Source organism: Crocodylus porosus, unplaced genomic scaffold (genome assembly GCF_001723895.1).
Source record: "Crocodylus porosus isolate Cpor-Errol unplaced genomic scaffold, CroPor_comp1, whole genome shotgun sequence".
NCBI lineage: Eukaryota > Metazoa > Chordata > Crocodylia > Crocodylidae > Crocodylus > Crocodylus porosus.
In genome coordinates this window covers 33,702,213-33,727,464 of record NW_017728914.1, presented here as the reverse complement: position 1 = coordinate 33,727,464, position 25,252 = coordinate 33,702,213, and the positions used below count along the sequence as shown (strand labels likewise).

General features: G+C 44.9%; 2 protein-coding genes across 3 annotated transcripts; both read left to right on the top strand.

The window, feature by feature from the left end:
• The first annotated feature begins 1,357 nt into the window (after positions 1–1,357).
• Positions 1,358–15,681, top strand: DCTN4 (dynactin subunit 4). 2 transcript variants are annotated; one of them, XM_019535237.1, is made up of 14 exons: positions 1,358–1,558; positions 3,919–3,989; positions 4,196–4,374; positions 5,292–5,335; positions 6,656–6,763; positions 7,423–7,443; positions 8,518–8,591; positions 9,001–9,113; positions 10,096–10,205; positions 10,593–10,666; positions 11,498–11,552; positions 12,170–12,277; positions 12,724–12,821; positions 13,165–15,681. In XM_019535237.1, the coding sequence occupies exons 1-14, from the start codon at positions 1,424–1,426 to the stop codon at positions 13,376–13,378; spliced, it is 1,404 nt and encodes a 467-aa protein (XP_019390782.1). In that variant the 5' UTR covers positions 1,358–1,423; the 3' UTR covers positions 13,379–15,681. The 2 variants fall into 2 exon arrangements, with proteins under 2 accessions (XP_019390782.1, XP_019390783.1); XM_019535238.1 differs by lacking the exon at positions 7,423–7,443 and having other exon boundaries at positions 1,359–1,558.
• Positions 15,682–16,915: 1,234 nt separating this feature from the next.
• On the top strand, positions 16,916–25,246 carry RBM22 (RNA binding motif protein 22). The gene is made up of 11 exons (XM_019535236.1): positions 16,916–17,023; positions 17,342–17,395; positions 18,325–18,354; positions 20,156–20,288; positions 20,987–21,087; positions 21,244–21,416; positions 22,127–22,327; positions 22,904–23,068; positions 23,480–23,568; positions 24,140–24,271; positions 24,922–25,246. Exons 1-11 carry the CDS (start codon positions 16,970–16,972, stop codon positions 25,050–25,052), a joined length of 1,263 nt encoding a protein of 420 aa, XP_019390781.1. The 5' UTR covers positions 16,916–16,969; the 3' UTR covers positions 25,053–25,246.
• Positions 25,247–25,252: the final 6 nt, after the last annotated feature.

The following is a 25,252-nucleotide window of genomic DNA, read 5'->3' as shown; positions in this document are numbered from 1 at the left end:
TTCAGATGTCTTAGACAGAGAGAGAGAGAAAGCAGAAGCTTTCATGAACCCAAGTTCACTTCACCAGACATGTGGACATAGCCCTAACAATAGAACCAGTCCTTGAAAGCGACACCAGCCTGTTATAGCGGGGCTGGACAGTGGATATAGCCCTGCCTGTTCAGGAAATACACAAGGGAAGGATTTCTTTTTTTCGTGATATCTTTTGTCGGAGCGATTGTTAGATGCGAGACAAGTTCTGGGGCATGAAGTGCTCCCCTAAGTCCTAAGGGATTTGAGGAAAGGCATTGTGTGCCTTTTTCTTCTTCTCACGCCCAGTCACCATGTTCAAACTTGGGTCCAGAAGCAGACACACGGTACGATTCGATCTGTAGCCTTAGCGAGGTCCTCGGTGCGTGGTTCCCCTCTCCATGGGCAAGCCGTAGGTGTTGAGTAGCCTGAAAATTTCCACCACACTTGCACCTGGTGTTTAGTCGCTGGAGCACCCCTACCGTTACATATTAACTTTAGCTTTACTGACCCCCGTTCAGAGGCAGTTCAAGCTTCTCCATCTTGGCTAGTCAACCTCTGCACCTGCCAAGAGAGGTTTGGCATCGTTGTACCGATCACCTTTTGCCCGAAACTGGTCCAACCGCTCCCCCAATTGTACTGCTGATCCAATCCAAGCGATCACCTGAAAGATCCTTGCAAACCAGCCTTCAGGGAGCTGCATGAAATAGTCGTGGCAATAAATAACAATGATAAACTCAGTCTGCATCAAACTCTGCATCGCCTCTGTCCCCTTACAAATCCCCTGAGCATCCCTGAGTTATCCGTTGATCTTTTGCAGTGGGAACAGCCCAGGATGGCTTGGGCAAAAGGCCAGAGTGTCTGTGAAGAAGAAACCTCAAGCCATGAGATGGAAATGAGATGCAAGAGGGCACGGTGGGAGGGTGTCACACGCTGCTGAGGAACAGGCGGTATTGTGACCCCTGCCCTGGCCAAAAACCAGCTCCGGAGTGGTGACACATTTCCCAGCACTAACTTTCCAGCAGAGATGGGTTTTAGAGTGGGAGAGTCATTCCTAGTCCTTCTGCACGTGTGTCTGCTCTACATTTATTGCAGGATTTACTGAGCAATAAGTGCGTCGTCTAACAGGCCGCCTCAGCCGCCACCCAGTAGCGCGACGGGGCCGAAGGGCTCTGCGCATGCGCTCTAGGCGCCTCGGCTACTACCCAAAGGCGCTGGGAGGCCGGTGGAGCTACTACGCATGCGCTAGGAACATTTTCCCCCCTTGGCGCCGTGACGCCACGTGACTTCCGCCCTCGGTCAGAAGGGGCGAGATCACGTGAGGCAGGCGGGGTCTCGCTTTTCCGGGTCACGTGAGGCAGACGAGGAGGAAGTGGAAGTGGCGGGGTCGGGCGAGGGAGCCCGGCACTCGAAGATGGCGTCGCTGCTGCAGTCGGAGCGGGTGCTGTACCTGGTGCGCGGCGACAAAGAGCTCCGCGCGCCGCTCTCGCAGCTCTACTTCTGCCGCTACTGCAGCGAGCTCCGCTCCCTGGAGTGCGTCTCCCACGAGGTAACCACCGGCCGCGCCTGCCCGTTGGCTCCGCCGCCTGCCCCTCACCGCCTTCCTCCCTCCCCATTGGGTAGCGGTTGACTGAGGGGCGGACCTAATGCTGCTCTGCCATTGGCCAGGGAAGGAGGCGGGCTTGCCTCCACTGCACCCGCCTGTTGGTTGCGCCGCCTGCCCCTCACCCACCTTCCTCCTCGCCATTGGGTAGCTGTCACCTGAGGGGCAGGACTGAGACTTCTGCTATTGGCTCCAAATGGTGAAGGGGGCGGGGGCGGTTTGGTTTGCTCCATGATTGGTTTGAGTTATTGTCCATATGTCAGCAGTCTCTTTTGATTGGCCCATGGCATGTTGGGGGCGGGCTGAAGGTGTGGGGGGGCTGTCTGAGCTGTAGTGTTATGGCACCTTATGCCAAGGAGCAGGGCTGCCCCGCCCCCCCAGCCCTGGGCCTGCAGCCTCAGAGCAGGCATCACAGCGCCCTGGGGTGGGGGCAAGGGTGCATATGTATGCATGCCCACACACACGAGTGTGTATATGTGTGTGTGTATAGTAACACAAGCTTCTGTGAACTGAATCTCACTTCCTCAGAGGCCATGAAAGGGCGAGGAGAAAAGCAGAGTCAGGGCTGAGAAGTGCCTGGGCCCTTGACTGTCCCTGTTCTCTGTGCTGTGGGGCAGGCACCATGTTGTGTGATTGCCTGGTAGGGCAGTTTATGCAGTTCTAGGAATAGGTTAGACAAACATGGGTGTGGGATGGTCTGGATAGAGTTGTTCCTGCCTTTGGACATGGGATGGACTAGATCAGGGGTGGCCAATGTGGCACGTAGCAGGAGGGGAAGGGACAGGCAGCCTAGTGGCAAATAAGGCAGGGAGCAGAAAGCAGAGCAGGAGATCACAGGGCAGGAAACAAAGCAGCAGGGGATCACGCAGGGGTCGGGAATTCGATTGGCACTTAAGGAGCATGCATGGCTAATTTGTGGCCTGCCTGCCAAAAAGTTTGTTCCCCCCCCCCCACGCACCCTGGACTTGATCCCTCTGGAGCTCCCTTCCTGGCCTGCTTCTCTATGAATATGTGAAGTTCATTTAGGCTAGCCATTCCTTGCATTTGAAATGAGTTGATTGTTCTTCTGCGATGAAGGGTATCCTCCAGGATCCAGATTCAGCCTCCGTCCTCCTAAGACCCAGCTAAATATTGGTTGAGATGTGCGGGTGGGTTACCCTGTGGTCGGAGACTGCTCTTGATACTTGAAAACGTGTACTAAGCACTTCTTGTGCAAACCAAAATACCAAATTGTATTTAAAATCTCATCCAAATAATAGAAATGATGCATCATGCCTGAGATTGTTATAATATCGCTCCAAGAATGTATTTTTCGTGGAGCTACACTGTTCGGATAAACAGAGTGATAAGAAAACTGCTCGGTTTGTGCATCATAGAATCTAAATCCTGAGGTTTCCAGATAGGCATGAGATGGGTGTGTATATGCATAACATTTTACAAACATTTATGCGTATGTGTTGATGTGTGCTAATAATCTTAGGAAAGAGTCTTAAGGAATATGAGTAGAATAACATTTTAAGGTATTTGGGAAGTAGTTAAGGATTTGCAAGGTGCTTGAAGTGGGGAGATGATAGCAAAACATCAGTTCGGCTCTTTTAGCATGTGTTCGTAATGGGAAAGGAATTTGTAAATTGGCTGCATTTCTCATTCTGGATTTACTATAGGATGACATGGCATATCGTGCACTTGGACAGGAAAGCACAGGACAAAATGTGTACTGGTTAGTTCCAAAAAGCACCGTTTTTTCCTGGATAAATTAATATGCTAAGTTCCATCTTCAAAGGACATAAAAGAACTATAATGTAAATGAATTACCAAGGTGTGGAACACTTTTCAGAGTGCGTTCGTTACTACTGACCAGTGCAGCTACAATACTACTGACCAGTGCAGCTACAGAGACAAAATAGCTCTAGGCTTGTAATAATGATTGGATTTGGTGGGGGGGAGGGGGACATGGTCTGATAGTTTCGGAGTCTTAATTAGTCATGCTCAGAAATGGCTGTCATTTTCAGCTCCAGGTAGTCTGCAGATGGGTGGGACCCAATGAGCTGTGTTTTGTTTGCAAGGCACTGAGCCTTTACCATTTCTAACAAAACCTTTATTTTGACCTGAGGTACTAAGAAATTACCTGTTAAGCCAGGGTAAAAGTTTAAACATCAGAAGCTGGCTTCCATCTTCACTGCTTCTCTGTTGTTTTCTTGCACAAAGCATTGTTCAGTCATGCAGCAAAGAATTCCAGCTGCTGATGACACACCATCTGGATAAATTAGCACTTTATAAGGGATGACATGACTTCTGTTTGCCAGGTGGACTCTCACTATTGTCCCAGTTGCCTGGAAAACATGCCATCCGCTGAAGCCAAGCTGAAGAAGAATAGGTAAGGTGACCTTTTTCTGTATTGCAGCTTCTCCTTTAAAGTCTGTCTTTTACAACCTGTTACTTGGATTCTTAATGCTGGAGAAAGAAATGACTGAAGGAACAATCCTGTTCTTGTGTCACCCTGTTGCTATAATGTCTGAGTTTCTAAGAACCAAGAGCCAGGACCCAGACTCGTGACTTCAGGGTTTCCCTTTGCTTTGACAGATGCGCCAACTGTTTTGACTGCCCATGCTGCATGCACACTCTCTCCACCCGGGCAACAAGCATTCCTGCTCCGCTTCCAGATGACCCAGCCAAGACTACAATGAAGAAAGCCTATTACTTGGCCTGTGGGTTTTGCCGCTGGACTTCCAGAGATGTGGGCATGGCAGATAAATCTGTTGGTAAGTGTCTTGGGATGAAAGGCAGAACACTGAGTAAAGGAGGCTGGAGGATAATATTAATATTTGTCAGGAGATATTGGGTAATAGAAATTCCTCCCAGCTACATTAGTAAAAGTTGACCAACAGATCATGAGTCAGAAACCCCATTTTTCTGGTAAGAAATGATTATGCCACTTAAGAGGTCTGCATTGAGCTTTGTGAATTTTTTATTACTTAAGTTTCTTTGTGCTTTGCTTTACATAATTAAGCAACTGTCTGCAAGTGCTTTAATATTGTATGCTTAGAGTAATACAGTATAGTTGGGTTTGAATGAAGCAAGATCATTTCATGATTCTTCAGTACACTTGTGTAAGCAGGCTGTGACAGCCAAACGTAGGTCTATTTTTAACTTCTATGTAAGGCTTTATGAAGAGTACTTGTTTCCATCTAGATGTCTTTATTGGGCACTGACTGGAGATGTCAGTTGTTTTGTGTTCCTTCATCTTTAAGAACGCCAGGAATGCCAAAGGATTTAGTTTCTGAAATATGTTTCCTCTAAAAACACAAAGACCAGCAGCTGGGTTTATTCCTGTAGAGGAATTATGATTATAGGTGAATGATTATTACAGATAAACCATTGTATTTTCAAACAGTGTAAACACTGATTAATTATTTCTCCAGAAGGCTTGGTGTGAGTAGTGTTACATGCACCTAGGGTAGACATGAAGCTCTAGGATCTTTCCAGTATTTTAACTTAGTACATCATACTATCTTTAATATCCTTGGTAGCAGTCCTACAGTTTTTTATTTTAATCTTTGGCAAAGAAAGCACTCACTTGACTTTCAGGACTAGTTTTCTGAGCCATTTTTGTTGGTTGATTTATGTGAAATATAAAATCAAACTTCTGAGGACTTTGCTATTTTTTTTTATCTTGCAGCCAGCGGTGGTTGGCAGGAGCCAGAAAATCCACATACTCAGAGGGCAAGTATGGGGGGAAGTGAAAACACTTGCATTTAACTGGGAGGGGGTTACTCTTGAAGGGTTTGGCTTGCTTAGATCAATGCATTTCTGTGTCTTAGTAAGTCTTGGGAAACCAGCTCCAGTCGCATGTAGTGATAAGATCAGTGCCTTGGCTGTATTCGGCAGATCCTGTGTCCAATCCTGGAACAGATGTGACATGTTATATAGAACCTCTCTTGCCTTGAAGGGTTGTCATACAGACAGCCACTATACCACCTCAGCTGACAAGTTCCACATGTCATAAAATCATAAAAAATGAGGGTTGGAAGGGACCTCAGGAGGTCACATCTAGTCCAACCCCTGCTCAAAGCAGGACCATCCCCAGTTGCATCTTCCCAGCCAAGACTGTTGAGCCAGGCCTAAAAAACCTCCAAGGATGGAGACGCCACCACTTCTCTGGGTAACCCATTCCAGTGCTTTACTACCCTCCTAGTGAGAGAGCTTTTCCAATTTAAACTTTGCTTGCTGCAACTTGAGACCATTGCTCCGTGTTCTGTCATCTGCCACCGCTGAGAACATGTGTGCCAAGGGAAACATGGAGGGCAAGCTATTGCCTTTATGGAAAAAGCCATGAATCTCAAATGACAGTGCAAATTTAATTGTGCTTTTGTGGGCTGCTTCTACAAGTCCTGCTCGCAAAAACAACTCAAAAGAATTGAATCTGCCTTGGAAGAATGAAAGGCTGTATCAGCTTCGGCAGACTGCATTTTAATTAATGGGTGGGCTGTTAGACAAACACTTCCTTTATGTGAACAAAGATCGCTTTCTGGTCATTCCCTTTTCTAGGTCACAGGCTCTCCTTACCCTCCAGAAAATAGATGTTAATAATGAAGTGCATCTCCACAGGGCTCTGCATTAAACCTGGTTGGTCCTTGAAAGAGGGTGTCAGTTGTAACTCTACTCTAAATTGCTCTTTAATGGCTGGGCAATGTGGAGAGCAGTGTGTGCCCCACCCAGTGGCCTGAACAAAATGTCTCAAAGCCTTCAGGGGCTGGGAGAGGGAAGTTGGGGGTTGTGGGGGTTTTTTGTGACGGGATTGGTCTGTGAAGAGAGATGCCTCGGGTATCAGCCTGTTTTCTTGTTTTCTATTGCGTGGTTAGAGTGAGAGACCTCTGTGCTTCTCCATTGTGCTTCTGTCAAAGAAAGGGCCAGTAATAGTAGTGAAAGGAAACATTTTTCAGGAAGGCAGACTCCACTGGCAGAGGAATGCTGTGGGCCTGTCTGTAGCTTTTTATTTTTTTGAAAGAGAGTATCCGTTCCTCATCTTTTCCTTCCCTTCAGATTAACAAACTGGTCGAGTATTACCAGCAGCTGGCTCAGAAAGAGAAGATTGAGCGTGACCGCAAGAAGCTGGTGCGACGCCGAAACTATATGCCGCTGGCCTTTTCGGTGAGCCGGGACAGTGGTGCCCTCAGTACAGAAAGGATGGGGCCACTGCAGCAGCTCTTTCAGCACGCCCTGGTTTGGAAGATTTGGTGGTCTGTGGTATTATCAGTTCCCGGCCCCAGCATTTAATAATCTCTAGTTTATAAGATTTCCTGACAAGGGAATTGTCCTGCCAAGCATTGAAATGCAGCCACTTCTGGTGTGCGGACATTGTATTCACCATGCACCTTTGTAACATGCCAGTGTTCAGGGATAGAAAGAATCTCCATGCCTTTAAACTCTAAAGGTGGTGGCATGGCAAGTTAGGCAGACAAAGTACCTGAGGAAGAATTGGCAGGTTACCAAAGCTTCAATCAATGATTCCCTGCTGTCAGTCGGGAGTGCTTGCTAACTGTCCTTCTAGATCAGGGTTTGCACAACATGGCTACCTGCTGAAAGTCTTCTCTGAAGTTGAGCTTACGGCTTTATCACAACCTGAAAGGAGCATTTGTTGTCCTGGCCACTGAGAAGCTTGCTTCATTTAGCAGGATAACTCTGCACACGCTCGCTACTTTTTGGTTAAATATGCATAACCAGCCTGCTCTGTGCACTTGCTCTTGTCTTATGGCTGCATTTTTTTTTTGTCTCCGTTGCCACCTGCTGCTATTTTGGGGGCTCCACAGCAACATACTATACATGTAGTGGTAAGTCTTTTCACAGTTTCTGCTAGTGTTAAAGCCCTTGTTAATACCTTGAAACCACTCACATGCCAGTAGCCTGCCCCCTTCCTTGCGCAGGGGCTTGGACCTGGATATACCTACAGTCTAACCCCTCTGATAGTGACACTGTTTTGAAACTCCTTAACCAGTTGGTATTTTAATAACTAGCTCGTTGCTGTGATCATTGGGCACATGACATTGGCTGGAAAACTAGAGCAAGGCAGTTCCCGCATAGGCCAATTCTGCTGTCCAAGAGGGATGTCAGCAGTATTTATCTCCTGACTAAGCCCAGCCGGTTAGGTGGGAGAACCTCATATTTTAGCTCCAAGTCAAATACAGTAATGTCTAATAGGATCTGATACTTGCCACTTCATTTTGAAGCTCCAAAAACTAGTTCTTCAGTCAGAAAACTCTGGCCATCACCTTTTTAGCCCCCTGCTTCCTGTTCAGATATGTCAAGTCAGCGATCACCATGGCTGTTCTTCAGCTGAGGTGGTGTCAAGAAAGATGAGTAGACTTTGGCAGCCAAGTCCCATATCAGCTAGGGTCTCGAGCTGTGTTCCACTGTCTCCATCTGCTTTGAACAGCAACACAAAACATATTAGTTTGGGATGTGCAGCTGTTGTCCCATGTCCTTGGGTAGTTGGCCTATCATTTAGTAAGCTACTTGTGAAGAGTGATGCCAGACTGAGCTCACTGTAGCATAGAATATAAAGTAAAATACAATACTATAAAATATAAAGGTCCAGACAACAATACAGGTTGCATATACCAGCTGACCATTTTGTGTGTTAATTGGTAGCCCTCTCTTTAGCTTGGTATTTACATAAAGAATCATAGCTTTCCAGGTCTTGAACAATCTGTTCTGCCCCTCTGTTTTATTTTTTACTAATAAGGTGATCAAGACCATCTGCCAGCAATTGAGCAGGGACCCTTTTTCAGTTTGCTTTCCTTTGCTTTGCTCCCTGTGCTCGTCATGCTCAGCAGGACAAGCTTGCTATAGGCCTTGGTCTTGACAGAGTAGAGCTGGATTTGCTGATACCATTTTTCTCCTTGCAGGACAAATATGGCCTTGGAACCAGACTCCAGCGTCAGAGGTCTGGAGCGCCCATCAGTGCTCTTGCTGGACTCTCGTGAGTTTTCAAACTGTGGCCCATTTTTAGTAGGGGAGTATGAAGTGGTAGCTGGGAAAATGGAAGGGCACATTCAGAAAGATGGAAAATTGTCACCCAATATCACAGAGAGGGTATCATCTCTGGAGAGATGGAGAGCTGCAGCTCATTCATTGCCAGGAACGGAGTAAGGATCTCCATGCTGCTGTTTATTATTTAACCTACACTCCTGCAGCTCCATATTAGAGAGATCTCTGCACTGAGTTTAATGTAAGATGGTTACTCTGTAAAATGGAGTATGGTGAGTTGGACTTTCAGCATTTTTTTTATTTTGTGGGTATAATCAGATGCTTAACACTTGAGTTTTTCTTAGTCAGATTACTGCATATGTACTGTAATAAATGACTCTAATTTGTCACGCTTGTTTCAGCCTCAAGGAAGGAGAGGACCAGAAGGAGATAAAGATTGAGCCAGCTGATGCCGTAGAAGAAGTGGAACCCCTACCTGAGGATTACTACACAAGACCTATAAATCTAACAGAGGGTAATGGCATGGGACTCTGGCTTGTTTCATGTGCTCTGCTTACCCAATTCCTTGTTTGAAAAACAAGCTTTAACAGAGAGAGGTTAAACTTCCAGTCAAGTAGACAAAAACTGAACCACAATTTCCCAACTCACAGGTGTTTCAGTCCTTCCTGACTGGGTGTTGCCATTGGCTTAATTTGCGTAGCACCTGAAGTGACAATATTTGGTGTGGGAAGAAAGCTGATATCCTTGTTTCAGAAATAATAAGAAGCAGGAGAAATAGCTAGCTCTTATGAAAGGATTTGTTAATCAAGCTAGTGAGTGAGAGCTATTTGTGACCTCGTTTCAAACAACCTGTTTATATCCTCGGTGCATTTAGGTGGTTGTTTGCTACTCAAGGTACACTGTAAACTGGTTCAGAAAATGTGGGAGAAAACAGCATAAACTATAAAGGCCCAGACAATGCATGGATTGAGTATGCTGCTGGACCACATTGTGTTGAATGATGATCTTCTGTCCTTTCAGATCTACAGCACCCACCCATGTTAGTCTATGAAAGCTGATGTTTGGGGAATATACTGTTTTACTTATCTGGGGAATGGGTTTCAGTCACGCTCCTTAGATAAAAGGTCACGTCTCCTGCCTTGTTCAGTGTTCCACAGCTGGGATAACAGTGGACCTATGGAACTTATTTTAGCTCTGAGAAAGTGAATTCATTTCCATAGCAGTGATCAAGTACTTCCCCTTGTTTAAACTGAATTGATTTCAGAACAGCCTTAGACATATGACAGCCATCTTGCTTTTTTGGGGTTTATTTTTTTGCTTGTTGTTGAGGTCACATTGCAAACAAGGTTTGGGCTGTGCTCGTATTGTGCATTTTTTATAGCCTTGCGCACCTGGGAAACCCTGAGTTTTGTGGGGAGGGGACAGTTATTGGAGGGGTTCTCTGAACATTGCAGCAGTGACTGCAGTTTTGGTTTTTGTTCCCCGCCGGTGCACAGTGACGACACTGCACCAGCGTCTGCTGCAGCCTGATTTCCAGCCGATCTGCGCTTCCCAGCTCTATCCACGCCACAAGCATCTCCTCATCAAACGCTCACTGCGCTGTCGGGTGGGTAGTCAACTGCACAAGAGCAGCTTCGTAAAGCTGAATGTCTAACAGTAATTTTGAAGGGGAGAGGGTATGTAAAGAACCAGATTTATAAGGACACTTGAGAACCAGAATCCCACCGAAATCCCTTATGTATGTGCATAAATCCCTTAAAAAAAATTACGACCTTCAGTTCGGCTTTCAGGTTTGTGGTGGTAGCACCAGGACTTGAAATTTTGTGCATCTAGTGTCTAGATTCACTTCAAAATCGTGTCTATGCTGTGGCTTTAGGCTGATGAAGTTAGAATACTGAATGCCCAGCCTAGAATGTTTGCAGCTCTGACTCTGTGGGTGGCTGTACACTATGCTTGTTCTGGTGATTTAATACATCTTTTCCTCTTTGGTTAGAAATGTGAACATAATTTGAGCAAACCAGAGTTCAACCCGACCTCCATCAAATTCAAAATACAGCTGGTTGCTGTGTAAGTATGCTGGGAATGATCAAATGAGGATGGCAATCTCTCAGCATGTGAAACTTAATTAAAACACTGCCTTTTCATGTTTTCTGACTCTCTTGTTCTCTAAAAATTAGAAATAATAGCATACAAAGTAACTTAGTTACTAACCTTGGCTGCTCACACGTAGAAGCACATGTAAGACTTTTCTGAAGAACTTTCTAGCTAGTAGACTAATGAACAGGAAAAACCTTCTAGCTAGTAGGCTATTGAATGCAAAAATGAAGTAGGTTTACAGGCACCAGCTACGCCAAACCAATAGGGTTTTCATATGCACGTCCAGATATGTGGTGACCTGATATATATAAATTGGCACTATAGAAGCAAGTACTACTGTCGTAATGCAAACGGGTTTCAAGTACAATGTGTTACTTCCAGGGATAATTACTATGTACCTGTGTTTTAAGTTACCTGGAGGGTAGGTATTATGAAGTCAGTGCTATGCAACATCTCAAGGAGCCCTTTCAGCAATGTGCTGTATAGCAGTGGGTCATTGTGTGTAGTGAAACGTTCCCTTTTAAAATTTGTTAGAGCAATATTCATCCTTTTAATATTCCACTCTCCATTTGAGCTTAACAAAAAAACCATTGCTTATGAAAGATGTGAACAGTCTGAAAATAAATTTGCAGCCATTATCATTAGGTTGAGGTAGCTCCAGTGCCTTGTTATCTGTAACTGAAGCGCAGAGTCTGAGTAAGGTAGGTGGTATTTTTTACCCTAATTGCAGTTGTAAAGAGCAGAGTAGTGGTGATTAGCAGGTGAGGTGGAGTTTGTCATTGGCTTTGTTTTCATTCGTAGCAACTACATCCCTGAGGTGAGGATCATGTCTATACCCAACCTGCGCTACATGAAGGTCAGTCCTTCTCTTTTCCAATGCAACTTTGGGAGGGAAGGAGAGGCAGAATGTGGATCCGAGATGTCTTTCAATATTTTATGGGTAGAATAAGGAATGAGGCTTGTGATGGCATTAGCTTTCTTACCATACCTGGAGTAGCTCTAACAGTAGTGGCCGTAGTTCGGAGAAGATCTTGCTATCTCTTGTGCCGAGAGTTAGTGTGCCTTTTCTTGGTGTGAGGGGAGTTGGAGATGGCAGTCTTTCCACTGTGAGCAAGTGGATGACTACATCACACTGAACTCCACAAGCAGATCAGTCAGAAATAAGCAGTGTAGTTGTTAGGAACTGGAATAGGTTCCTAACACACACTTCATCAATCCTACAGTAACTAACCCTTGAGGTGAATTAAATTTCCAGTAGCAGCATTTCCTCTACCATGAGGCGGATGGACAGTAGCAGTCATTGGAGCATTCTGATAGATCTTGATCAAGCTAATGACAGTCTTGAGGATGTTCCCTGGTCTGAGTTGAACTCTATTAAAGCTGAGGGTTAAGGGTAAAAAACAAAAAGCAAAAAAAACTTTCCTCAGAGTAACAGGTTCCTAATTGTGTATGCTTCCATGTATATTTAACCAGGAGAGTCAAGTTCTTCTGACTCTGACCAATCCAGTGGAAAACATTATCCATGTCACGCTCATGGAGTGTGAGGAGGGAGACCCCGATGACATCAACAGCACTGCGAAGGTATTGTGTCCTCTTGCCTCACAAGCTGATAACTCGTCCCTTGTCCAAAATGTTGTTCTTTCATGTATGCTGGGCTGGACAATGCCCAACTCTTCCTACAACAGAGGGACTCATTTACATCAGCCCCTATAGCATCCATTTCAGATTTCTTCTGGATCTTAAACCTAATCCATTAATGTTACAATCATAAAATCTGAGAACTTTGTAAAACACCTCGAACAGCTGTGTAGCTCGAGGTGACTTCCTAATCCAGGGGAGAAGCATAATAGCGATCCTCTGCCTGAGTGAGGAGGAAATGTAAGGAATGGAAGAACACCACAGGACTCTTCTCCCACTGTGGTATCCATTGAACAGATGCTCTTTTGTGAAGTCTAGCCTACAGTGGCCCATGATCCATGAGCAGGAGGCAGTACTGAAACCCACCCTTTTGGCATGCTCTTTTGCAGGTAGCAGTTCCTCCCAAGGAGCTCATTCTAGCTGGGAAAGATGCTGCAGCAGAGTATGATGAGCTAGCAGAACCTCAAGATTTCCAGGATGACCCTGAGTGAGTGTTCAGTTTTTCCTGCTCAGAGGTCAGGTCCCAAACATACTTGGTACTTCATGCTTTCCTGTCACGTTGGCTTCCACTAAGCTGTGGTGCAGAGCTTTGGTTTCTTGTTTATACTGGGGACCCTTCTAGAAACTGTTATTTCTCTCTGGGTTGCTTAGTGCCAGGACAGCTGTTGGAGGGGGTTTCTGTTACCACGGGTAATCAACAGAATTGTGCTAACTTTTCCTGCAAAGTTTACAGCCTGTAGTAATGGTATAATTATGCAGTGATAAAAATAACCCAAAAGTTGATGTGGTGCCACTAAGAGTGGATGATGACACTGTCCCTTACCTTGCAGCATAATTGCCTTCAGAAAAGCCAACAAGGTGGGAGTTTTCATCAAGGTCACTCCACAGAAGGAGGAGGGCGAAGTAACTGTGAGCTTTAAGATGAAGCACGAGTTCAAAAACCTTGCTGCTCCCATCCGGCCCAGCGAAGAGGGTGATCAGAACTCAGAGGTCATCTGGCTCACCCACCACGTAGAGCTCAGCCTTGGCCCCATGCTCCCATAAGAGGCGCCTGACAGTTGAGTCTCAAAAGCTGGCCACTGGACATGGTCACAGTGAGAGAACATACCTTGGGGAATGCTCTGAAGCCTCCTTTGCCACATGTACATGCACTACAAATTCAAGCCAAGAGAGGAGGAGGCTGCATAGCTGAGGGGGAAGGAAGCCACTTTCAGCAAATGCATTCTTCTCTCTTCCCCTCGCCTTGATGCCCACTTTGCAAATCCGTGGTATTGCTAAACCAACACACGCTTGTTTGACTTGCAGCACAAAGCTGAGCACAGAGAAAGCCTCTAGATCTGCACTCTACTTGGCCAAAGTCATGTTAGCTTTACCAACAGGGAAAAAAACCTGCTCTGGCTTTCCTATTCTCCATGCCAGGCCCAAACTAGTCCTAAATGCACAACAACACTAATCCTCCTTTCTGTATCAGAGCGTGCACTCCATTAGCAAACATTCCAGGGCTCTTCTCTAACAGCAACTCCCTGTGGCATCAGCATGATACTAGTTTGTTTTCCTGGTAGATCTCGTTGGCTTAATAAATTTCCCTTAGCCCTGGGCACTTGGGTATAACTATATGAAAAAAAAATGACATGCCCCATGTAGTTTACAGGAGGACAAAGCGTGGGATCTTTGATATTTAAAGAAGTGTTTGCCTCTTAGCTTAAAGAATAGTCCTCTGGAGCTCTTGTGAGCTTAGTTATACTTAGTGCCATTTGAAGCCTTTTCTATTGGAAAATGTGTGGTATAGCTTGATACTTCAGGACCAGACAGGGTCATTGGAATGAAGCTGCTGATGCTGCTGCTGCTGCTGCTGCTACAGTTGTTATTGAAGCAAAGGCATGACTGAGGGACTGAGTGGCTGTCTTCACACTCGAGGGTTTTTCAATGAGGGAGTCAACCAAAGAATAAGAAGTTCTGATGGTTAAGTTTAGTTTCAAAGTACGTACGACCTCCCTGAGGCGAGTTAGGAGTGGGCACAGTGGCAGAGGAAAAGTGTGAGCTTGAGCAGAACACATTAGGAGAAAAGTTGAGTCAAGCACTTCAGAAGTGAAAACATTTCAGGATAATGCATCTGCTGCCATAAAGTATCATCTGGCCATGAATTTGAGTTGAAAACAGTTACAAATGGCATTGTGTCCTTGACCCTGGCTGTAACATGCCACCGTACCAGTAGCTAGTATTACAGTGTAGGCAACTTGGGACTCCACTTCCTACAGAGACTTCAGTTGCTTTTTCACTTGCAAGTGGTGACCTGCTAAATATCTCTTCGAGAAGCAAATGCAGGTGTACAAAATACTTTGTTCTTGGCACTCTGCTGTGAAACCTGGTGATATTGTGAAGGGTCTGAAGGCCACTTATTTAGTTACATGCTGTGTGAGGGCAATATTGTTATGACTCTACTGTTTAGTATAAGATGTATCACATCTGTATGGGGGGAATGTGTATTTATATCTTTGTGAAATCATAATGTAATATTTTAGGGCATCTTGGGGTGCAGCTCAAAAGTTCTTTTCAGAAGTCAGACAGGAACTGCAACCTTCATGAGTCCACAGGGCGTGTGATTGAGCTGAATACTGTTTTACAGCCTCTGGGAAGGGAGCGCCTTATTTGCTAGTCTGTCTGGTGGGTCTCGGAGCAGAAACTTCATGTTTACAAGTTTGCATAGTTAATACACAGATGTACAGCATGAGATTATGAAGCGTAGCCCAGTATTTATTCTTCAGTGTATAGTGTTAGTGTCTGCAGCTGTCTTACCTTACTAGATAACAAAATGCTTCAAAGCTTTGGTCGTGGGTTCTTTTAGCAACCAAAATAACTAGCAAACTAACAACACAAACTGAAAAACAAATCAATCTTACCCAAACTATATTTTTGACTGAGTGAGATTTCTCAAGCTGCAGTCAGGAAAAGCGACTGCTTTTAACTACAGAACTTGGAATGCTGCTGTTGGGGATTACAGCACATGAGGGGTTCTGCAACTCTTAATTAAAACTACTTTTAATGTGAGAGATGTAACTTGGTTCTAACTTGCTAGTTTGAAAATATAGAAGGGCAGGTGGGCTTTGAACAGTTTAATTAATCCAGTGAATCTTTCTTTACTTTGATCAGCTTACAGCAAATAGGAATAGCTTTAGCTGTTTTCCGTGCATTTTGTGCAGAAACATCTCGTTTGTTCCCACAGGGAGCAGTGGAAGCACTCTGCCTTTATTGATGTTGACTCCACTAAGGACAGATTACTGTGTTGCCTTATTGCTTAACTTCATGTAGTGAATTTGAAATAAATAAAGCAGACAATGTTGGCTCTAGTTTTTTTGTTACCTTTATTCAGTAACGGTATTAAAGAGCAACATAACCATCCTTCCTCCTCGTATGATGCTGCGGAAACTCACATTTGTTGCTCCATTTCTTGATGACATGGGCTACATTCAGCTCGGATCGCTTGACTTTTTTTATAGCTAAACATTGGCAAAAAAGTTTGGATCTGCTTTTGCTTTGACACGGCTCGTGCTGTCCACTGAATGATGCTGCACCCTGCCACTTTTGGATGAGAAACATTTGTCAGGTGATGCAACTAATCCCACAGAAACGTTACAGCAGCAAGCAGCCACAACGGTCCAGCAGTGCAAGCGGTGCGGCTTTCTTTGGGTGCTTTCTTTTATTAGGCCCTCTCTCGGCTGTAGAGTTGATCCAAAAAAAGAGGCATTACCCCAAGAAATCCTCATCTCCTCAGTAACTGTCAGTGTTATACCAAATATGTGTGAAGCCTTTCATTTCTATAATCTTGGGTCTCAACCTCAGGTCACCCCTAAAACTACTGTCAATTGGAAAACTTTTACAGTCTTTTCTCTTATGCCTGAATGGAGCTTGTGCCCAAATTATTACAAAGACATTTTTATTTGCAAAAATCTACCTGGTCTAATAAAAGATATCCTCTCTACCATGAGATGCAAATTGAGTGGCAGCCAAAATTGATTTCAAACATTAAATTCATATCTTAATTATAACAGAATTAATTTACATAATTAACATCAATTTATTAAATAGCTAAAATATTTCTTTTAACAGATAAAATATTTAATGCATTGAATTCATACTTTAGTTATAATTAACTAACATAAACACTAATTTATTCACTTCATTAATAGATACAATATTTAGTTTGATATTGATATTAATAAAGTTATTAATAACCCCAAATCTAATTCCTGTATTAAATTCATAATCGTAATATAATTAACGAATTTATTAATTTAATAGATAACACATTTAATGGATAAATATTAATAATTTTATTAATATCAACATTTTATTATTAATAATGAATTAATATACTAGCATAAAGCAAATTCCTGGAGCCGGCCGCTCCCCACGTGGTAAGCCGCCTGCGGGCGGGACAGAGTGGTCTCTCCCACTTCCGGCGGGGCAGACCCGGCCACTTCCGGGAGGCGCAAAGCAGCGCCGATCCCTTCCGGGAGCGAAGGGAGCCTGAGGACGGCCCCTCTCTATGGTCGGGCGGCGGCAAGAGCGGCGCGGGTGGCACTTCCTGCCCGTCCGGGACCTGACTTCCGGTTGGCTGCCTGCGCCGGCTCCAAGATGGCGACGTCGCTGGGCTCCAACACCTACAACCGGCAGAACTGGGAGGACGCGGTGAGGGTGGTGCTCGGGCCCGCTGCCTGGAGCTCGACCCCTCCTCCCCCACCCCTGGGCCTTGGCTGGGGGGGGCAGGGGCAGCCAGGGACCTGCTGTTGGCCTGAGGCCTGCTCCTGGAGGGAAGCAGCAAGGCCTGGCAGGGTTTGGGGTGGGCTGTGGCTGCGTTGGGCACTGGGGTCATTTACCCCTTCGTGGAAGTGTCGGGTGGCTTGTGGGACCTTGGTGGGGACAGGAGGAGCAGCTCAGACATGAGCTCTGATGTTTAGTCTCGACCTGATTTTTTTTATTTTGGTTTTTTTGCCTCCTTTGATGCAGGACTTCCCCATTCTGTGTCAGACATGCCTCGGAGAAAACCCCTACATCCGAATGGTACGTGACAGGTCCCCGGGTTGTAGCCGTCTTGGAGGAGAGGCAGCGGGACTCGTGGTAGAGGTGTAACGTCTTTGATTAGGACCAACTACATTTTTGCAACAAAAATACAAAAGCCCTCTTGGGCTAATAAAAGAGATTGCCTCTGCCACGTGGTCTAGGTCCAGGGCTTTTAATGTGTGCGTTAATGTGAAACACAGGTCCAGAGGATGTCAATATCTGCTCAAGCAAACAAGGTAGAAAGATGCCTGCAAACGTCTTAGCTCCTCAGGAAAGGGACAAGGCAGGGGAGGCGTCCCCATCAGACCCACCCCGAAACATCCCTTGCAGCCCCTAACAGCTATGAAACAATGACAGTTTTTAGCTGAATCTGATATTTGAGATGAAATCAGCACACCTTTGTCGCTAATGAGGAGGGTACATGTGTTGGGTCTTCACAGGATTCGAATGTGCTAATTGTTAATGCGATTGTGGTCTTTTTCCAAACACGGAGAATGGGTTTATTTTCTTATTTTATACATCTGCAATTGCTAACCACAAGCGTTAAAAGCCCTGAGACAAACTTGAGAGGTTTCTTTGAAAAAATTTTAAGCATTTTGTTGAATACTGCTTTAAAAAATGAAAGGGGTTTGTTGTCATTTTTCTTGTGGTGACATGCTGATACAGTGAAAATAACGAGCTAAATGTCTCCAGTGCACCCTGAGCAGAAGGAAAACGTGCCTTATCTGGGGCAATCAGGCATACGCATGTTTGGGTGGAATATATTAAAGCAGTCGGTTATCTTGTAAGGCATGGAGGAGGGATGCCTTACAAGATAACTTTTCAGAGATGATGATCCATTGGGTCCCTTCCAACTCTATAATCAGTGGATCTTGGCATTAAATTGTTATGTCACTTTTTTTACTTATTGTTGTTTTATTTTGTTCCAGACCAAAGAGAAATATGGGAAGGAATGTAAGGTAAGTTTTTTGGGTTTATTTTTATTTTAGGAGTTGACTTCTGTACTCGCAGGTTAGTTTCTGAGAGAGATTCCAGTCTTGAATGGAAATTGTCAAATTGCTGAAGTATGTGCTTAACTATATGAATGCATTAATAGTCCAATTGTGCAAAGTAAATCTACTCATGCGATTTGTTCATCGACATCAGTAGATCTTCTCACGCAAGTAACGTTATGGGTGACTAGTTCTTAGGATTGGCTTAGGTCTGTCTCCTTTTTTCACAATTTAGGCTGTCCTCTGTTGGGATAGCAAGACACTGTGATGTTTAGGTTTCAAGATCTGCAAGAAAATAATCGCTCTCAAACAAAAATGGCTTTCACTGCAAATATAAAATAGATTGTGAAGAAAAAATATTCGTATTAATAAATGCTGACTTTGTAAAACGTCTTTCTCTTATGTGGAACTTAGAAAGATATGAAAAAGACATTGTCAGAAACTATAATTCTGTTGGCCGCACCTATTGCTTAGTTATCTGTGTTTTTCATTGTCTTGTTGATTGTGATGTTTTTTTCAAACACGCTCCTTAGAACCCCACAGAAACCCTAGGCTGATGTTTAAAGGATGCAGGGTTTGGCTCTTTGGCATTTGAAGGAAGGGTAAAAATGCAAGTTTTGTAGAAAGGAGAGAGTAAAAAAAGAAAAGAGCCCTCAAAATGGCTTCAACATATGTTGATTATTGGTTACTTTATCATCAAAAGAGGCAACAGCACAGCATGGTTGCACTGTACTGGGTTTTTGTTGCATGTATGTCACCCAGTTTAGCATTTCTTTCTTGCAAATTTACTTCCTGTTCACTTTACCCTTGGGAACGTGCTAGATGAAGTGCAGATTTCCTGTAAATCACAGCAGTGTCCCTGCCTTCCAGTTGTCCGTGGTAGATATGGACCCAGAGATATGGAGCTAGACTGTACTCGCTGGTGGCAGATGAGAGAACAAGGAGCAGCGGTGTCAAATTGCAGCGAGGGAAGTTTAGTTTGGATATTAGGAAGAATTTTCTCACTAGGAGGGTAGTAAAACACTGGAACAGGTTACCTAGAGAGATTGGGGGGTCTCCATCCTTGGAGGTTTTTAAGACCCAGGTAGACAAAGCCTTGGCTTGGATGATGTAGTTGGGGCTGGTCCTGCTTTGAGCAGGGGGTTGGACTAGACATGACCTTCTGAGGTCTCTTCCAACCCTAATGTTGTGTGATTCTATATGTAAGAAACAGCTTCCATAAAAGAAGAAAAGCAGGACTCTTAGTGCTGTCCCTTGGAAACATAAAACATAAGGTCTGGTATCAACCTAGTGAGGGAGTTGAAATACATTGTTTCCTCCAGCCAGCCATAATCTCAGTCAAGAATAACTAGTGCACTGAGATTCGGCTCTCCCACTACAGTTCCTGCAGATGGTGAAAGCAAGTACATCCCCCTGGCACATACTGTACACGTTGCTCCACAGTAGGGCCATCCTGTTTTGGGTGGGCCTGAATTCCTGTGACCAGATTTTAGTGACTTCTGGAGCACAATTGAACACTTCCTTGCCTTATGCTCCAACAAGGCTGCCTTGAACTTTCAAATCATTGCAAGCAAATGCCACCAAAATGTCTCCTACCAATTTAGTGAATTCAAGAAAGGTCTTTTTGAGCTAGGTTTTTTAGCTGGAATTCTTGTGTTGAACTTAGGCAAATAATTGGCAGGAATGAGGCACCTGTTAGGGTTGGAGTTTCCTGGAAGAATTAGAATGCCAGTGTTAGTGATGCAGATTGCCATTTTTTCTGTCTCAGATCTGTGCGAGGCCCTTCACAGTGTTTCGCTGGTGCCCCGGCGTTCGCATGCGCTTTAAGAAGACAGAAGTATGCCAGACCTGCAGCAAGCTGAAGAATGTCTGTCAAACCTGTCTGCTCGACCTGGAATATGGTATGTTCCAACAGCCATTTCACCTAAAACGGGATGTCCAAATCAAGGTTAACTCTCCTTGTCTCCTGTCTTTGCTTAATATAATACATCCCTACATCTGTATTTATCTCTAATGGCTGTTCGGGGCAATTTGTGTGAATGAAGTAGCTCAACTAAATTAATCAGCTCACTCAAAAAAGGACTCAGAATGCACACTTGATTCTAACCTGTATGCCTGTTTTGCATAAAACATCCCAGCTTAGCAAAAATTAAATAATTTCTGACAAATATTCCACCCATTTCTCATATAAACCATTTTGCTATGGATTTCCAATATGAGCCATGCTAGCTTTCTGTTGCCAGACTGGAACACTCCTTTTAGGTGTGATTAATAGAAAATAAAGGATACTTGGGATTACCTAGATCCTGTATCTAGAAGTGTTATAGCAGACTTTACAAAAGCACTTAAAAGCTATACTGACGCTAGATATACTTTCAGTCTATTTAGTTGCTTTCTTGGCCCTATGAAGTAATACTTATTATTCAATCAAATCAATATTTAATGATTCCTAGGGGATTTGAATTGATGCAATATAAAACAAATTGTTACAGGCAAAGTGCTTCTTCCTGGCCCCTTTCTTTGAATACAATTACCTTAGGATGAGCTGCTTCAGCTCTTTCTCTTTTAGATCAATACTAATTCTGTTTGTCCATTGTAGGTTTGCCTATCCAGGTCCGGGATGCAGGACTCTCATTGAAAGATGACATGCCTAAATCTGATGTTAATAAAGAGTACTACACCCAGAACATGGAGAGAGAGGTAAGGAAATGCATTTGTTACCATGACTTGTGCTGAACTACTTCACATAAGCTGCAAGTGGAACAAATTGGATAATCTTGGAAGCTTTCTTGTTTTTTCTGATTATGTGCATCGATAACCTGTCAAGCATTTTTCATTCCCTGTCTTTGCCCCTAGATCTCAAACTCTGATGGCACAAGGCCAGTTGGCGCTCTAGGAAAAGCTACTTCAACGAGTGATATGTTGCTTAAGCTGGCTCGGACCACCCCATACTACAAACGCAACCGCCCTCACATCTGTTCCTTCTGGGTGAAAGGAGAATGTAAGCGAGGGGAAGAGTGTCCTTACAGGTACAGTTGTCATTACAGCTAATGGACTCGCCATACTTGAGGGCAGCCCCTTGGGGTTCTTCAAAATAGTAGGGGAGGTAGTGAAATACCTCAATAAACATTCAGGCAAATGTTGCACTAGTGACTAGACCTATGTCCTAATAAATTAATTGTTTTATTCCAGCAAGTATCTAAGTCTTGGCTGCTTATGTTGAACAGTCAGCTGAAAGATCAGATGCTATAAGTGCAGTTTTCTCTTGCACTGTATACTCTCTCTGGTTGAATGATCAGTCTGCACATCATTGATTGTCCCATAATCGGTGATCTATACTCTGTTTGAAATCTGACTCCTGGAGCTGCCATTCCTTCAGAAGTGTAGCTTGCACATGCTAGAATATAGCAGTTGGAAGCCTTTTAAGGCTGCAGGTCAGATTGACCTGGTTCAGGTCAGAGGTGGATGGGTGTGCTAGGACCCAGGAACAGCCAGCACTGTTCCGTACAGAGGCACAGGGAGAGTGACTGCTGCCAGAATTCCACGTCCGTGGGCTAAATCAAATGGCTCCGTGGGCTGGAGGTTGCTGTAATAAGTTAGTAAGCATGTGCTCCCTTTTGATACACTTGCCTGAACAGCGTTAACTGGGTTAGTTGCCAAACTGCTGAAGAGAAGTGACAGTAACAGTCCTGGTAGGCTGATGCAGCTCTAACTGTGCAGTTTTATAATGCTTTTATAGACATGAGAAACCTACAGACCCAGATGATCCTTTGGCTGATCAGAACATCAAGGACCGTTACTATGGTATTAATGACCCCGTAGCTGACAAGCTTCTGAAACGGGCTTCAACCATGCCTCGTCTGGACCCGCCTGATGACAAAAGCATTACTACGCTGTATGTGGGAGGTCTCGGAGACACTATCACTGAGACTGATCTCAGGTATGGAGGAGCATCTCTCATCTTCAAGCTTGCGTTAGCTTCTCTGACTGTCTGAAGTCTAGCCCTGTGGGGTGTTTGTGACAGTGGCAAACCTTTCATCTGTGTTGCTGTGCCTGAATGATAGTGAAAGGGGTCTTCTATCAAGGAATCTCTTTTCTTTTCCCAAAGAGCTGAAAGGTTTTGTTCAGTTTTTCCTGACCAGAAGCTGGCTAGTAGAGCGCAATCTTCCTGAGGGCAAGAATAACAAATCTCAGCAACATTTGACATGTTGACAACTCCCTGCAAGGATGCTGAGTCATCCCTGTCAAAGCTCTGAGAATCTCATTATGCAATTACATAGCCACCATCTGCATAAGCTCTGAGGAAGTTCATGTCAGAGCCTGGCATGACCTTGCCGTAATGGTACACGAGAGAAGCGTAAGTAGTCACTGACAGTCATTTGTCTGCCTTTGGTTCTAAAGCTGGATTTGAATTGCCAGTGGAGAAGGGAAAGAGAGTGAGCATTTAGCACTGTAAAGCAATGAGCACTGCATGGACTTGAGGAGAAGAGTCCCATTTTGTGATCCTCTCTTGCAGAAATCACTTCTACCAGTTCGGAGAGATCAGGACGATAACAGTGGTCCAGAGGCAGCAGTGCGCGTTCATCCAGTTTGCCACGCGGCAAGCTGCAGAAGTGGCTGCTGAGAAGTCCTTTAACAAGCTCATTGTCAATGGTCGCAGACTCAATGTCAAGTGGGGGAGGTGAGTGAGAGGGGCTAAAGCATTTATTTCTTTTTTCAAAGGTAGGGCTGGATTGTGGTGTTGGAAAGTCTGCTCTTAGCTTAAGGCTTCAGCTTCAAGTAGTACTGATTCAACTCAGGAGTGGTCTTGATGAACTAAAACAGGAAGCAAGTATGTAAAAGCCTCCTGGGTATTTACTTCACCTGAGTGGTGAGTGGCATGTGGGAGGGTAACTTGAAGTGGTTTCTTGGGGTATGCTGTTTCCAACCACCTCATCAACTCCTTTTTCGTTGCTGTTAATACTGCATTCTCAATTCTTGGCCTCTGAGGAAGTGCTTCTAAAATCGGTGTAATAATAAAATTAATTATGTTTGGGAAGCCATGAGCACCTGACAGCCTCTCTGCTTCTAATGCATTGGGCTTGGATTTCAGGTCCCAAGCGGCAAGAGGAAAAGAGAAGGAAAAAGAAGGTACTACAGATTCTGGCATAAAGCTGGAGCCAGTGCCAGGACTCCCAGGAGGTAAAGGAAAGCTTTCCTTTCATTTCTAGGTATTGCCCTCAAGCACAGCACAGCTGCTGCCTTGTTGCCATAAAGCAGACCAGGGTTATACTCCGTATGTCAATGGAAGTTGGGAATAGAAACAGTATGTTTGACCCCCCCAGGTACTTGGTGAACCTGCAGTTACATACAACCTGGCTAATGAATCTTACATTTGTGGTCAATGAGGGGCGGGGGGTGTTGGTTACAAAGAAGATCATAGCACAGGCCTATTTGCAGAACGAACAAGGAGGTACAGTGGGTAGGAGATGAGGATTCAAGTCAGACAGCCAGGCCTTTGGGCTAGTGAATCCTTCGTATTTGATGTCTGCTGTTAGAGAAAGCAGGTTGGTGCCTGTTCAGGATCAGACTCTAGTGGCTTTCCTGTGGAAGGGATGGCAGGAAGTGTTCAGGGGCTGCAGCTGATGTTGGATGCACACTAGAAGCAGAAGCCCTGCTGCAAGAGCTCATTGCAGTGCGCTGTGAGAGACTTAGTTTCTTTCCCCTGATATAAGAGTCTTGGCAGTAACCAAGGCATGTTTGTCCCCCACAGCTCTTCCCCCTCCTCCAGCGGCCGAAGAAGAAGCATCTGCAAACTATTTCAACCTACCTCCCAGCGGCCCTCCTGCCGTGGTTAACATTGCCCTGCCGCCGCCTCCCGGCATAGCTCCGCCACCACCTCCAGGTAATTCATTTATCTTCCTCGCTCTGGTATTTGCTGCATGCCATGTGGGCTGATGAAAAAACACAGGCTGCTGAACCGATGTTTTTTTGAAGCCAGACTGCCTACAGAGGAAGAATGTCTGTCCAAAATCCTGCAGTATCCGGAGGGGTTCTTGTGGATTCCACAGAGACCCATCTTGCTTAGCCGAGCCTAATTTTGAAGTGCGACTTGTGAACAGATCATGAAAGCCAGTGTTTGAGTGGTTGTACATTCAAGTAGCAGAGCCTTATTCCTGTGAAATTTAGGGAAGTGATGGGTTTGTCAAGCTGCACTGGTTGCCTGTGCTGTTCTTGGTAGTGAAACTGAGGATGTTTGGATATTCAGAACATAATGCTGAGGGAAAGGGAGCAGGAGCTTGTAGAAGTGGCATCTGCAACCTTTTTTGAACAATGCTGCATCTGGGGCTTGAGATCTCTGCCCACTGGGCTGGCACAGAGGAGGGTAGGGGGATAGGTGTACTGGGGCCATTGGGAGGGAGCAGAGAGGAGCATCTAAGCCTAGGGATCAGTAGATTGTGCTTCCCCGTAAGTGGGTGAATGACAGGTGGCAGTGGCATAGGAGACTTAGTCAGGAACTCCTGTATCTGACACTTTTTCCTTCTGTGTCTGCAGGTTTTGGGCCTCACATGTTCCATGCCATGGGGCCCCCACCTCCCTTCATGAGAGCCCCAGGTCCCATCCACTATCCTTCTCAAGACCCACAGAGGATGGGCGCCCACGCTGGGAAGCATAGCAGCCCCTAGCACACCTCCGCCATGTTCATGGATTGCGTGCATGTCATTTTTCTTTAGTTTCCATGGTAGCATAATATGTTCAGCTGTGGGCGAGCTGGAGGCTAAGCCTTGCTTCCTTGCCACTGCACACAGGGTGAGCTGAGCTCTGTTATGTTGCCACTAGCTAATCAGATCATTATCATACCCTGCATCTTTCACTTACTGTTATG

Excerpts from the sequence above, each read along its gene's own strand:
- DCTN4 (XM_019535237.1), top strand. The coding sequence starts at position 1,424 with ATGGCGTCGCTGCTGCAGTCGGAGCGGGTGCTGTACCTGGTGCGCGGC. Across the intron at positions 1,559-3,918 it reads TGGAGTGCGTCTCCCACGAG|GTGGACTCTCACTATTGTCC; the intron begins GTAACCACCGGC and ends TCTGTTTGCCAG. Across the intron at positions 7,444-8,517 it reads AACATACTATACATGTAGTG|GACAAATATGGCCTTGGAAC; the intron begins GTAAGTCTTTTC and ends TTCTCCTTGCAG.
- RBM22 (XM_019535236.1), top strand. The coding sequence starts at position 16,970 with ATGGCGACGTCGCTGGGCTCCAACACCTACAACCGGCAGAACTGGGAG. Across the intron at positions 17,024-17,341 it reads GGCAGAACTGGGAGGACGCG|GACTTCCCCATTCTGTGTCA; the intron begins GTGAGGGTGGTG and ends CCTTTGATGCAG. Across the intron at positions 23,569-24,139 it reads AGTGCCAGGACTCCCAGGAG|CTCTTCCCCCTCCTCCAGCG; the intron begins GTAAAGGAAAGC and ends TGTCCCCCACAG.